Source organism: Rhineura floridana, chromosome 19 (genome assembly GCF_030035675.1).
Source record: "Rhineura floridana isolate rRhiFlo1 chromosome 19, rRhiFlo1.hap2, whole genome shotgun sequence".
Lineage (NCBI taxonomy): Eukaryota > Metazoa > Chordata > Lepidosauria > Squamata > Rhineuridae > Rhineura > Rhineura floridana.
In genome coordinates this window covers 24375193-24388969 of record NC_084498.1, presented here as the reverse complement: position 1 = coordinate 24388969, position 13777 = coordinate 24375193, and the positions used below count along the sequence as shown (strand labels likewise).

The 13777-nt window shown below is 44.4% G+C and overlaps 1 protein-coding gene across 3 annotated transcripts in view; it reads left to right on the top strand.

The window, feature by feature from the left end:
- PXN (paxillin) overlaps positions 1-13777 on the top strand; it is a 60249-nt gene that overhangs the window by 704 nt on the left and 45768 nt on the right. For 2 of the 3 annotated variants that reach the window (XM_061602432.1, XM_061602431.1), the window contains exon 1: positions 11011-11063. The exons of the other annotated variant lie outside the window; for it this stretch is intronic. In XM_061602432.1, the coding sequence (XP_061458416.1) occupies positions 11036-11063 (28 nt within the window). In that variant the 5' untranslated portion in view covers positions 11011-11035. Of the gene's footprint in view, positions 1-11010; positions 11064-13777 lie in introns of those variants that run through there. 3 annotated transcript variants of the gene reach the window in all.

Sequence of the window (13777 nt, the reverse complement as noted above, 5' to 3'; positions counted from 1 at the left end):
CCTTTTGCTGGTTTCTTGGGGAGGGGGTCCTACTGATTATTTATGTTCTCTTTTTCCTAGTTTTCTTTTTGGGGATGGATCTGGATGGTCCATTATCTCTTCCGCCTGCTTTTCTTGGGGGGGGAGAGGTGTAAAGGGGGTACCACTGGTCTTATTTTTTGTAACATGTCCCACTGGTCCCTTCCATTATATCCCCCAGCTTCTCAACCTTGCCCCCCCCCCGTTTGTGGTCTTGTGCTGCTTCTTTCACTTAGCTTGACTCTCAACAGACCCCCTCACTCCCCCGGAAATGCATTCTAAATTTCCAAAACTGGTTCCTTTCAGCCCCTTCCTCTGTCCTGTCGCCCCTCACTGTGACTTCCAGTGCCACCTCCCCAGGCATAAAAGCCCCTCAGCTAAGCCTATCTTCGCACCTACTTCCTATGCTTAAATTCCAGCTCCTTTGCTGGTTAATTTAATCCCCCCCCCCAAAAAAATCTTTAGCATCTTTCCCCCCCCAATATGTGAACTTTGATCTGCTGTATCTTCACCCAGTGTGTCCTCAGTTTCCCCATTTGGGTCTCTACTCAGCATCTCCTACTTCAACCATTCCCTTGTCCAAATGGTGCCTTTCGTCTTCTCCACATCTCCACTTGAGTCTCTCTCAAAACTCAGTAAGAAATCACCCCCTCCCATTTTATGGACATATTTGGGTGAAGTGTTTGACACACACATGTTTTTAAGTAGTTTCAGATAGGTTTTTTTTGGGGGGGGAGAAATGGCTTTCCTTCTCTGGACCTTGCCTATACACAAAACATGGCAGGTAGCCCTGTCTATTCCTTTAGAAACGGCAAATGTTCCGCGACAACAGCAGCGTGCACCGTTTTGTTGCTGTGCCAGCTAAAATGTCACACAAAGGAGCGAGTGGACTTTTAAAGTTCCCCAGGCCGTGGTTTTGCTGAACAATTCAGCCTGAAGAATTGCTCTTGGGGAAGATGTAAGTTTGTGTGCTCCTTTGTGTGGCCTTTTTTGATTAGTTCTAATAAAGGTATTTTACCTTCCTGTTGCTTTTGGATTTTATCTTATATCTGTAGGTTCTTCTGGCTCTTTCACTGGAAGCTGTGTAAAGCTTCGCTCTCTCTTTGGCTGTTAAGGCTGTGATTCTAAGCACAGTCCCTTGGGAGTAAGCGCTGTTGGACTCAGTAAGCATGCTTAGGATTGCAGCGTTATTCGTTTACTACATTCTTGTGTTTAGTTGATGGTTTTGTGCGTCTGTCAGCAGGGATCTTCACATGGACAATTCTTTTTCATGTTGTTGTTCCCAGTATTTATTTATGGATTTTGACATATGTATGCTTTCCCCCCTCCTTTTGTGATATGTCGTACAGCATCTTTAGGGAGTCATTTTTTTCTGTATAATAATAAATAAAAGGTTTTTTTTTTCAGATGTTAAAACTTGCTATGACTTGATTTCCTTGGTTCATCTCCAGCTTTCTGTCTTTCTCTCACTCTCTGCCCTTTCCCCAGTCTAGATTAACAATTCACCTGGATTCTTGCCTGCCACTTCATCCCTTCCTCTGCTCTGCATGGCCCCAATTTATCTCTGCTCTTCTCTATTCCTTCTCCAAACTCTTTGGCTTGTGCACTCCCCCTACTCCCCTTAGAGGAAAATAATCTTGGTTCTGTTGGGATAACTGAAAATTTGCCCGGGTCATAACTTGAATGCCATAATATACTTTCGGCTTCTTACATGATGGGTTTACATGTTTCTGCAATCATGTATATATGTAAATATAGAATCTTTTCATGTGGCAAGAGTGAGATATTATTGAGGCCACTGAAGGCCTTGCTCTGGGTATGCCTACTCAATTTACGGCAGTCTCTCCACCTCATGTGACTTTTTCCAATTCTTCTTTCCCACTTGATGATAAGCCGAGCGATAGGCTGTGTTCACATCCTACATTCAAAGCACATGACTTTCCCCAAAGAATCCTGGGAACTGTAGTTTAAGGGTGCTGGGAACTAGAGCTCTGTGAGGGGTAAATTACGCTTTCCAGGATTCTTTGGGGGAAGTAATGTGCTTTAAATGTGCTGTAAATGTGTGTTGTGTACATAGCTTGTGTGTGTGATTATTAACTGTAGACTGTATGCTCAGAATCTTGTCCAAATCCATATCTTACACAAATCCTTTCCCTAATCAGGGTTGGGAATCTCTTTTATGACACAACTGAACTACTGTAAAGACCATACATACCACTTTCTGGTAATGCTCCACTGCTATTGCTTATCCATCATTATTTCAAATGCGTGCTCCCCCAGAATTTAACAATCACCTTGCATGACAATATTGACTGACAAACAATCACCAAACATCTGCCAGTTTTTAATGTGATGGTATATATGCCAGTGTGGTGTAGTGGTTAAGGTGTTGGACTACGACCTGGGAGAACAGGGTTCAAATCCCCACACAGCCGTGAAGCTCCCTGGGTGACCTTGGGCCAGTCACTGCCTCTGAGCCTCAGAGGGAGGCAATGGTAAACCACCTCTGAATACCGCTTACCATGAAAACCCTATTTGTAGGGTTGCCATAAGTCGGAATCAATTCGAAGGCAGTACATTTACATTTATATATGCCTGACACATCATACCTGCATCTCATCTTCCTTGCTCGATCCTGGATTCCTCATTGTCTGGGAATTGATCCGAGCTTGTATCAACTATGAATTCCCCATGCATCATCGTCTGCTGACTTTAACTTTTTCAGTACATGTTCCTTAACCAAGAACATTTTGTGCGGCCTGAGATAGCATATATGCTCATCTTTTTGTTTTGTTCTTGTCTTCTACCCTAAATTGACTGAACTTGAGTTTTTAGCCGTTTCTGTTGTCTCTTAGGTGTCTGCTGAAGACCTTACTCTTTCAACCAGTGTTTAAAGTAGCAACCTTATCCCAGTCCGCATCTGTGTTGGAATTTAAGATTTTTAAAATTTTTATTATTTTTATTTATTATTTTATTTATATCCCACCCTTCCTCCTAGCAAGAGCCCAGGACGGCTTTAAATTTTTTTAAAAAAAGAAGTTTGATTTTTTTAAGATGCCTTGTGTTGGTTTTTTTTAAAGATGTTTTGTTTTCAATATGTTTTTCATATTTTGTTTGTTTGCCACCCTGGGCTCCCTCTGGGAGGAACGGTGGGATATAAATTTATTTTTTTAAAAATAATAAATAATAAATGCGATATAAAATTCAGAATAGTAAGATCTTTAGATAGGTAGCATAGGGTGTTCCCTACACCTCTGTTTCTGCTTTCTTGTGGTGCATATGTCGGAAAGTGGCTGGAAATTTTGCACCCTCTGTGCACATAATGTGAATATTCTGAGGTAGACTGGGTGAGCTGCTTACTTGATACCCTTGAAGCACAATCCTACCCGTGTCTACTTAGAGATTGTATTGAATTCAGTTAAAGGTAAGTTCTATAGAATTCATTTGAATTCTGCTGAGGGGAAGGGCCATTGCTCAGTGGCAGAGAACTTCCTTTGCGTGTAGAAGGCCCCTAGTAGTTACAGTATCTGCTTTGCATGCAGCAGGTAGGACTGGGGATGTCCTCTGCCTGAAACCCTGGAGAGCCACTGCCAGTCAGTGTAGACAGTATTGAGCTGGATGGACCAATGATTATTATTATTATTATTTATTGCATTTATTTGTCACTTACTATAGAAATGTCTCAGGGTGACTTACAATGACAAAAGCATACATGAAAAATGGAAATGGACTGCCTTCAACTCGATCCTGACTTATGGCTACCCTAAGAATAGGGTTTTCATGGTAAGCGGTATTCAGAGGGGGTTGACCATTGCCTCCCTCTGAGGCTAGTCCTCCCCAGCTGGCGAGGGCCTGCTCAGCTTGCCACAGCTGCACAAGCCAGCCCCTCCCTTGTCTGCAACTGCCAGCTGGGGGGCAACTGGGCTCCTTGGGACTATGCAGCTGGTCCACAGCTGCACAGGTGGAAGGGGAAGGAACCCCTGAGCCACTCCCTGTGGGGGTGATCTTTAGCTGGCCCTTGACACCCAGGAGACACGAGCGGGGATTTGAACTCACAGAGTCTGGACTCCCAAGCAGGCTGTCCTCCCCACTGTGCTATACCAGCTGTTAAAAAAAGCATACATGATACAAAATTTTAAAAACAACAGAAAGATAAAAGAACGTTACTTGACTAAAAGTGCTCATGGTACAATAAGACGAAAGGGACAAATCCTACCCCTGCTACTCAAAGATGAACACCAAAACAGGCTTGTATTTCCCCATGTAAGTGGGGTTCGGATTGCAGCCTTACTCTTCCAGGACAGTCCTATCTATAAGAATAACCACCTTAGTGGTTAGGAAAGCCACTGTTTCCACGCATATCTCTTCTGGAACTTTTTGCTTCAGCCCTGCAATTCCATTTGTACCGTAGACTCCTAGGCATCACACACCGACTTCTCGTGGCATTGATATTAACGAGACCTGGCTCCTATTTTTAGTCTTGGCGTGTAATTTTTGCAAGTGTAAAATGATCCTCATAGAGGTGAAACCAGCCATCTGATTTTACAACTAAACTAAAATATAGCCATGTTGATGTTCAAAGCTCCTACTGTCCTTTCTTTCCTGCGCCTCTTCATATGCTGTCTCCAGCTGCTCAGATGTGAACAACAGTAGGAAGAGCTCTTGAGTGAAGGGTCCCAGAAAGTATTTGCTCCCTACTACAGCTGTATTTGAGAAAGAATCTCTATCGCAAGTAACCTAAGATCCATTTATGGCGTCTACATCGTTCCTCTAATAGCAACCAAATGTTCTGTTCAGATGTGCTCCAGGAAAATCTCAGTTTTATTACTAGACTTATAGGGTATTAAATTACTGTGCTAATTTAAAATTGGCAATAACACCTACAGAAGAGGAAGTCTAAACTGAGCCTGTGACAAATCCCTCAACAGCCCGTGTCCATCAGTCAGTTGGCTACCTGCTGAGACCATGCTGTACACTCTTCATAAAGGAGGGGGTAGCCTGTGTAAAAATGTCACAGAAACTCAGTGATGTGGTAAAAGGATTGTCAATGAAGATAAGTCCTAATTGGAGTAACAGTGATTTGTGTTTTCCCTTTATGTACCTCCCCCCTCAAGTAACTTCTTGGGCTCAGGGCCAGCCTTTTCGTTAGGCAGGCTGAGATGGCTGCCACAGGTGAAGGATGTGTGTGGTGGAGGGCAGGGGATGGGAAGTGGCTGCAGGGTGTTGGAGGACAGAGCTGTATGTGCCCTGTGGCTGCCCTGAACTCCCTCAGCTGCCCATGGAGGCAGTGGGGGAATGGTGTCCTGTTCCCAGTGCTGAAGTGTCAGCTGGCAATTGGGCTGGCTTCTGTACTTGGAATTTGGGGTGGCATCTTGCCCTTTGTATCAGGCCACTAAATATGTTGAGCTGGCCCTGGTTGGATGTGTCTTAGGCCACATCTGCACTGAACATTTTAAGTGCTGTTATATCACTTTAATAGTCAGAGCTTCCCCCAAAGAATCCTGGGAACTGTAGTTTGTGAATGGTGCTTAGAGTTGTCAGGAGACCCCTGGTCCCCTCACAGAGCTACAATTCCCAGAGTTCAATCCTCCTTCCCAGGGAACTCTGGGAACTGTAGCTCTGTGAGAAGAGTAGGGGTCTCCTAACAACTCTCATCGCCCTTTACAAACTACAGTTCCCAGGATTCTTTGGGGGAAGCCATGGCTGCTTAAAGTGGTGATATGGTGCTTTGTAAATATATGGTGGGGATGCGGCCTTAGAATATGTTATTCCGTTTGAAGGGTCCTTTGGGCTCTTATTCCAGGTTTTAAATGGTTTCCCATTATTGTATTCCATCTTTGTGAACAGCTTTCACCTTTCAGTTCTGTGGCTAAGCGCGCACATATTTTGATGACGTTTCTGAAACAACCAGAGAAACTTTCCAGTATGCTGTAAGATCATGAGTATTGAAATATACAAGCTACAGCTGTTACATTCCATAAATTCACTGAGGTATTTGTGACTCTGCCCTCTGGTCAGATGGTGTACTGCTCCACTAACAGCTTTTCTCCTTAAAGGGATGCTAAATCTGGGATTTGTTTTCTTTTCTGTGGGTTTGCCATGTGTATTGTTAACTTAAAAGTATTTGAAATGGTTTCGAGCTCTTTCTCGTTGCGTTTAGTAGGCTTGGGGTGAACAAGTTTTGTGGCAGTATACATCAAAACACAGGAATGATTACTGAAATTGTTCCCTTTTCCTGCCATTCATTACACACTGAGATTAAGTGTATGGCAGTTAATACTATAAACTTCTGTGGTCAAAAATTAAGATTGATTAGCATAGGCCTGCTTGTGTCTAGCCCACCCACTGGTGTTCTTGTTCTTAGTTTCACTTTGTCATCTGTAAAATGAGAGTGAGAGGGACTCTGTTTAAAGGCCTGTTGTGAGGATGGTAGATATTTGCAAAGAGTTTTGCTTTCTGAGACAGCCAGTGTGGTGTAGTGGTTCGAGTGTTGGACTACAACCTGGGAGACCAGGGTTCAAATCCCCACACAGCCATGAAGCTCAGTAGGTGACGGGCCAGTCACTGCCTCTCAGCCTCAGAGGAAGGCAATGGTAAACCACCTCTGAATATGAAAAGAGTATGGCGAAGGCAAATGGCTGATATCAATAGGCAGGGAGTTCCAGAGCGATCACCGCTGAACTCAGTGAAATTGCACCAGAATTGTTAACAAATGATCTGACTCTAGAAAGCTGTTACTTTTGATTTGGATCTGTTGTAGAACACGCTAGGCGGGGATAGAGAACCTAGAGATGTGAAGGCCTAGAAAAATTCTGAAAAAATTCAACCCCCTTGCCATTTTTTCTGCCCCCCCATTTTTTCCTGATTTTTTCTCCAGACCTTCACATCTCTAATCCCTGCAAGTCTGTGTCTGTCCCCCTATTACAGGTAACATGGATGAGGAACAGGGAACGTGCAGGGCCCTCCAGATGTTGTGTCAGACTACATCTCTCTCCATCCCTGTCCATTGGCCATGCTGGCTGGGGCTGATGGGAGTTGTAGTCCCACAACGTCTGGAGGGCTGCAGGTTCCCCGTTCCTGCATTTAGGGATACATGTTCTTGGGCTGCTTCTGTTTATTTCAGCTGGGCTTGTGGCGGGGAGCTTCCCAGTGGATTGGGACTCTAGAACGGCAGTCAAGATACACTGACAAATGTCAGTGTGTTGTGGTGCAGCTTCAGCGATAGCTTTCTTAAGCGGAGGACAAAAACATGCAGTGCTCTGCATCTTGCTTTCTATTTTGGGGGATTTGATTGTGCTCCTGTAGAAGGCAGCAAAACCTTTGTCCGCTGACTTTTCCTTGGAACTCTGTTGGGCCTGAAGTAGAGTACATGCACTGTCAGTATGTTTCTTCATGCAGAGAGAGAGAGAGAGAGGGAGTGAGGGGGGGGGGAGAGAGAGCGCTGTGGCTTCACTCTGCTTGTTTGCCAGAGGCCTTAGTCTTTATGGGCTTCATTGCTGTAGATGTACTGCGGTGTTTTGAGTGTTGACCTATTAGTGGACTTGTCTGACTGTTGTCGAAACACCCTCCTGGTGTCCTACAACCAGGAAATGGCTTTGCATGGGAATCTCGGGTCTTTGTTGCTTGCTGAGGTTCCTGAGAGCGTTACCCCCACTGAGGTATGCATGAAGATTGTACATGGGGCTATAACCCCACCACAGAGTGCAGAACGACTCTTCCCTTCCCACCACCGCCTCTTTAAGCGTTTCAGTTCCCCTTGTAAAACAAAGGTGCTATTGTCTTGCAGGACTTGGACAGAGGCCTGTGCCTCAAGCAGTGTGCAATGCAAAGACCCCCCTCCAGTTGCTGCAGCATTTCCATGGAAAATCTGGACTCTTCAGATACTTTAACTCCTTTGTGTCTTACTGGGAGAGGTCGCAGTATGCAAGAGTCTGCTCTCCCTGGTGCAATGAATCAAAAATAAAAGAAACTTTTCAATCGATATGTATTTTAATTCCATGCACATGTCCTAGTCCTCTGACACATCACCTCTCTGTCAGGCTAAACATAATATCTCAATATGAGTGTGCATTCTGGCTTGTATTTTTGAGGTTTCCCACTGCATTTGCCTGTCAGTTTCTGGGACTTAATTCCTAGGGGACCGTTAAACCTTCAAAGAACAGCCTTGGGAAGCCTGTCTTCCTAGGAAGTATCTCTCCTGAATTTCTTTGCCTCTTTCCTCTAACTTTGCCTGCTTCACTGCTCACGAGTTTGCTAGCTATTGCTAGTCGGGCGGTATATAAATTTAATAAATAATAATAATAATAATAATAATTTTAAGCGCAAATGTTCAGCCAGCATTCATGACATTTGGAGCTTGCTCCAGTGCCTGTATCAGTGTGAGTGTGAGTATCACTGAACAATGAAGTCAGGATCATTCAGACCATGGTATTCCCAGTCTCTATGTATGGATGTGAAAGTTGGACAGTGAAAAAAGCAGATAAGAGAAAAATTAACTCATTTGAAATGTGGTGTTGGAGGAGAGATTTGCGCATAACATGGACTGTGAAAAAGACAAATAATTGGGTGTTAGAACAAATTAAACCAGAACTGTCACTAGAAGCTAAAATGATGAGACTGAGATTATCATACTTTGGACACATCATGAGAAGACATGATTCACTAGAAATGACAGTAATGCTGGGAAAAACAGAAGGGAGTAGAAAAAGAGGAAGGCCAAACAAGAGATGGATTGATTCCATAGGATGAAGGCAGGGCGAGTTAGGAGTCTCCCTGCATTTGTGGGGTGTCTTATTTCCTTCGACCTCAGATTCATCCTTTGAATGTGTAAACAAATCAGACTGAAGTGACTATGTGTGTGCGTCCTTGTTTGTGTTTGTTGCAGCGCAATAACCACTTGTGTAAACAAAGCCCTGGGTTGGCTACCCCCCTGCTGTAGAACATAAAGTTTTGGGTTTTTTAATGAAGGATTTTAGTAGACGAATAGGGTGGTGTTACCAAACCTTAATAGGTTTTGAGACTTCAGTTGTGTTGGGCCTGAACAAATAACCAAGTGGGAATGTCAAGTTGATACTAGTCTTCTCAGGAAGAAAAAAGAACCCAAACTGGTGTCCATGTGGTCCATTAGAAAGCTCATATCTCAAGATGGAGTCCCCATGCTCTCTTTCATCAAAAGAAAGGCACACCTGGTGACCCTGAAAAAACCTTAATTCTAGCCAGATCTCACCAGGACCGAGTCCTGTAACTTATTTTAAATCGCCAGGCCTTGAAATGTCAGTAGCTGGGACCGTTGAAAATTCACAAGTGTGTCTTTCCCTCACCAGTGAGAAACCACATCTGGCTCCTTCACGTGTGTCTACGACTGGAGAAAGCTCTTAGTGGTTCAAAAATGTGACAATTGGTTACCACTTATTTTGGAATGTAATTACATAGCCCCTCTAAGGAATGGATAGACTCAATATGCTGGGTTGTATCCAGCATCCTGTTAGTGCAAGGACTTCAGCCTGCATAATGGACTCTCTTTGCCCTCAGAATCTCTTCTGGGGTTTTCCCCAACCTTCCAGAGCAGATTTTGGGGTTGAGGGCACGGGGAAAGGAAAGCGAGAGGAAGTCCCATTGTACAGGTGGAAGTCCTTGTGCTAATGGGGCAGCTTCACTGGACAACCCACTGTGGGCGTTTTTTTGGTGGGTGTGTTTGTCTTTTGACACACAAGTCTCTTTGGCTCTAGTTGACAAGTCGCTTTGTGGGAGGGCAAATTTGAGGAGGGTATGAAGGAGAGGGGTTGAGCCAAGACCACATTCATCAGACCCAAATCGGGGATGGAGAATCTGTGGCCCTTCAAACGCTGAGGGACTCCATGTCCCATCAACCTCAGCCAATGGCCAGGGACGATGGGAGCTGTAGTGCAACAACATCTGGAGAGTCACAGGTTCCCCATCCCTGCCTTAAACAAGACTGCAAGAAAGCCCCCATTCTCCAACTGGGTTGCAACTGAGCATCCAGCTGGTAATCTTTGGAGGGCTAGATTTGGCCCCAGGGCTTCTGCTTGCTGATCTCACCTGTATCGGTTTCATGGTTCTCCTTGCCATTTATAAAAGAGGAGCTGTCCCTGCTAGCTGCAAGCCGTTCTGGCAGTTCAAAAGCAGCTCTGCGGAAAGCAGCAGGGGGGCAGGGAAGAAATACCATCTCTTTGACATCATATTGTCTCTTATCATCCTCCTGTGCATGTGGGTGAGGGGCATATCCAAGGTCTCTTTGTACTGCTGTCGTAGGATCTGAGAGAGCCTAGTTCATCCGTCAAACTGAAGGCAGAGTTGTTGGTCTGCAGCTGGATCATTTGAATCCAAGTGCTGGATCTGCCCTTTGATGGTCATTACTTAAAGAAGCATGACTTAGTGTCTTTTTTAGGGTAATCTTTCAGTAGCGTAGCTGATGTAGGGCCCACGACTTCAGCTCAGTGGTAGTGCATCTGCTTTGCATGCAAAAGGTCCCAGGGTCAAACACCAGCATCTCCAGGTAAGGCAGGCAAAGGCTGTCCTGTCTGAAACTCTGGAGAGCCGCTCCTAGTCTGTGTGGAGCTGTGGCCTGACTCTGTATAAGTAACTCCCTGTGCTCCAATCTTGGCTGCAACCTGGAGAGTATCTAATACTGAGTTGTTTAAAGTAAGATTCATTATGTAATGTTTTCTTTTCAGTATGAAATAATTAAGCATGTTTTGAAGGTGGTATGTGGGAAGCCATATCCCCGCTTGGTAGAAGCAAAGTATTGGTAGGTAACAACGGACCAGGCAGAGTCACACTATCGCATGTTCTCGTTAGTCCTGCGTCTTCAGCCTAACGCAAGTAAAGCACATCCAGCTATTCAGGAGGGGGGGGAAAAACCCAGAGAAACATGACACTTGGTGGCACCAGCTGTCAACAGGGTTTTTCTTGACATAATATCTTCTGAATCAGGATATACCTTGGCAAGAGGGAGGCTGAAGAGGGAAGGGATCCCTGGCTCTAAAGATGTTTCAAAATGTGCTGCTGTGTTTTCATTTCTTTGGGTTTGTTTTCTTGCACTCTATTGTAATTTTGTTTAATATTGCATTGTATTGTGGTTTCTAAGTTTCATTGTTATATGTACGTATTTGTTGTTTTGTAGACCTCTTAGAGAGTGTTTTAAATATTAAGTTGTATATAAATAAATATATGAAATAATTATAAACGGGCTCAGTCTGTTGGAGCAGTGACGCCCTGGCGTTTCAGCAGCGTAATGCTCAAAGATGCACCGCTGCTAGGGATTCTTGAAGTGCGGCAGACATGTAGGTGAAGGTGCCTTGAATGTAGTCATGCCCCTGGTGTGTTTGGATGCTCTCCCTGAATGTTGGTTCAGTACTTGTGTGCTCATTCAGAAGTGAGATTGCGAATGTAGCTTGGCAAACCAAGCGCTTTCCCCATCTTCAAATCAGTGGATGAATTGTCCATATTGATCCACATTACCTGCAACGTACCTGGCTGCTGATTAGCTACGGGCTAAATTCAGGATGCTTGTTTTGATGCATGAAGCCTTATACAGTGTGAGCCAGGATACCTGAAATATCATCTCGCCCCTCATCTTGCCCGTCAATTACTGCGTTCTGCAGGTGAGGGCGTCATGCAGACACCATCTTATCAGGAGCTCAGTTCTGCACAGTGTAAGAATTGGGCCTTTAGTGTGGCGACACCTACTTTTCAGAATTCTCTTCCATTTAATATGACACGTACTGTCTCTGTTGTCTTTTCAGTGCTTACTGAAGACCTTCCTCTTCCAGCAAGCCTTTTAAGTAGAGATCTTTCCCAGCTTTATCGCTTGAAGATGCTTTATCGCTTGTTGTTTGCTGCCCTGGGCTCCTTTTTGGAAGAAGGGTGGCATATACATTTAATTAATAGTAATATAATGGGGGACAAGTGAGGTGCAGGCACACGGAGATACACAACTCTGCACCCATGGAAACCATCTTCAAGGGCAACCCGCACGTTCATTTGCTGTAGTCTTTGTTGTTGCATTGGATTCTTTGGGTCAGTAAGGCATGCCTGCATTTTAAACCCTGGTTGCTTTCCATCTTTCCTGCAAGTGGCCCTTAAAGGGCTTTGTGCTGCCTCCTTCAGCACAGTTTCCATGGAGAGGTGTGCACGATCTGTGCATGGTACAAACAGGGCTGGAAAGCGATATAAGTATGTGGGTGGAGGTGGAGGAAAGGAGCTGGGGTGGTGCAGAGAGGAAGTTTTGTGTAATTCTTGGCTGCCTTTCTGGTAATTGTTTTAATCGAATGGAATGCAGCATAGTTCAGTACTTGCTTGGCAGAAAGAACCATATTCTCTCCCCCCGTTTTTAATTTTATTTGGGAAAGTTCTCGGTTGTTCTCCAACTGGTGAAGTTTGGGATGTGTGTCTCAAGGAAGGGAGTACATACTGAAGAAGGGTAGGTAGTAATGCGGAAAAGAAATGGGTTCTGTTTTGAAGAAAGTCAGGTGGCGTAGTGGTTAAAGTGTCAGGCTAGGCTAGGACTGGTGGGGGTGGGACTAGGTCCAATTGGGCACAAAGCTCACTGAGTCACCACTCTCATCCTGCCCTACCTCACAGGGTTGTTGTGAGGAGGAGATCCATGAAAGGTGGGTCTTAGGATATTGAGAATTTCCTCTTTTTTATTTAAGAGATTAGTAAGCTGCTTGCCCTTATTGCTGTAGAGAAACTTGATAACATGCAGGCAGGGCATAAAGTTGTGGGAGTCTGTTTTAAGGTATTCTTAATGCAGGCAGATTCTACCCATAGTATGAACAGACCCAGAGATGGTGATCTGCTGTCGTGCTCAGTAAAACCTGGACTAAAGTGTAGCATGCAAACTAAAAATGTAGAACTAATGTGAAGTGCAGATTATAAATGTTAAATAAATAAAACCGCCATGCTACAAAAAACCCACAGTAAGCTGAAGAGGCAACCAGCATACGCCAGCACAATGAAATACTACCAACTGTGCCGTGGGGACCTCATATTTTTCCTTATGGGGAGCCTGTGGCCCTCCGGATATTGTTGTGTTGTAACTCCCATTACTTTTCACCGTTGGCCATGCTGGCTGGGGCTGGCCCGAGTCTGAGTCCCAATAGCGTTGGGAGGGCCACAGTTTCCCCCATATCTGTTGTACCATAAGAAGTGTTAGGTTTCTGCCCTTCAGTCAGAGGCACTAACCAGCCGGATGTGCCAGGTTGAGGGGAGCTTTGCAGCATAACAGTTTTTTGGAACTGAGGTCACAAGAATGTCTGTGATTTCCTCCATATCCTGCTAGTTGTTGGGGCTTTTGATTATCTTGGTCCGTCCAGGCTTCTTCCTGCTGACGGTTGCTGGCTCTGATTTCAGTGGTTTACAATTCAGAACAACCACTTTTAATGGGCCACAATTACGGAGCTTTATTAACACTCCATATTAAAACCATATTAGCCTTTCTTGTACAGTGCTAGTTAACTATCAGGTGATTCCTTTCAAATTTATATCTAACCACTTTTTTTAAAAATAAAGCTTCCTGTCTCTCTCCTGTAATTTGTGTTGCCCCTGGTGGTTTTAAATTGTTCTCTTTTTAAGCCTGTGTGTGGTTAATTGCGCTTCTCAGAGTAAGTTTTCTTCTCGTTCTTAGTGTTCAGTCGCTTCTGTGGGAAAGAGCTTTATACAAGTGTCAGCAAGCAATAAACAAAACATTAATTTTAAGGACTTTAGCCATAATCCACTTGTCCTAATCAGTATTTTA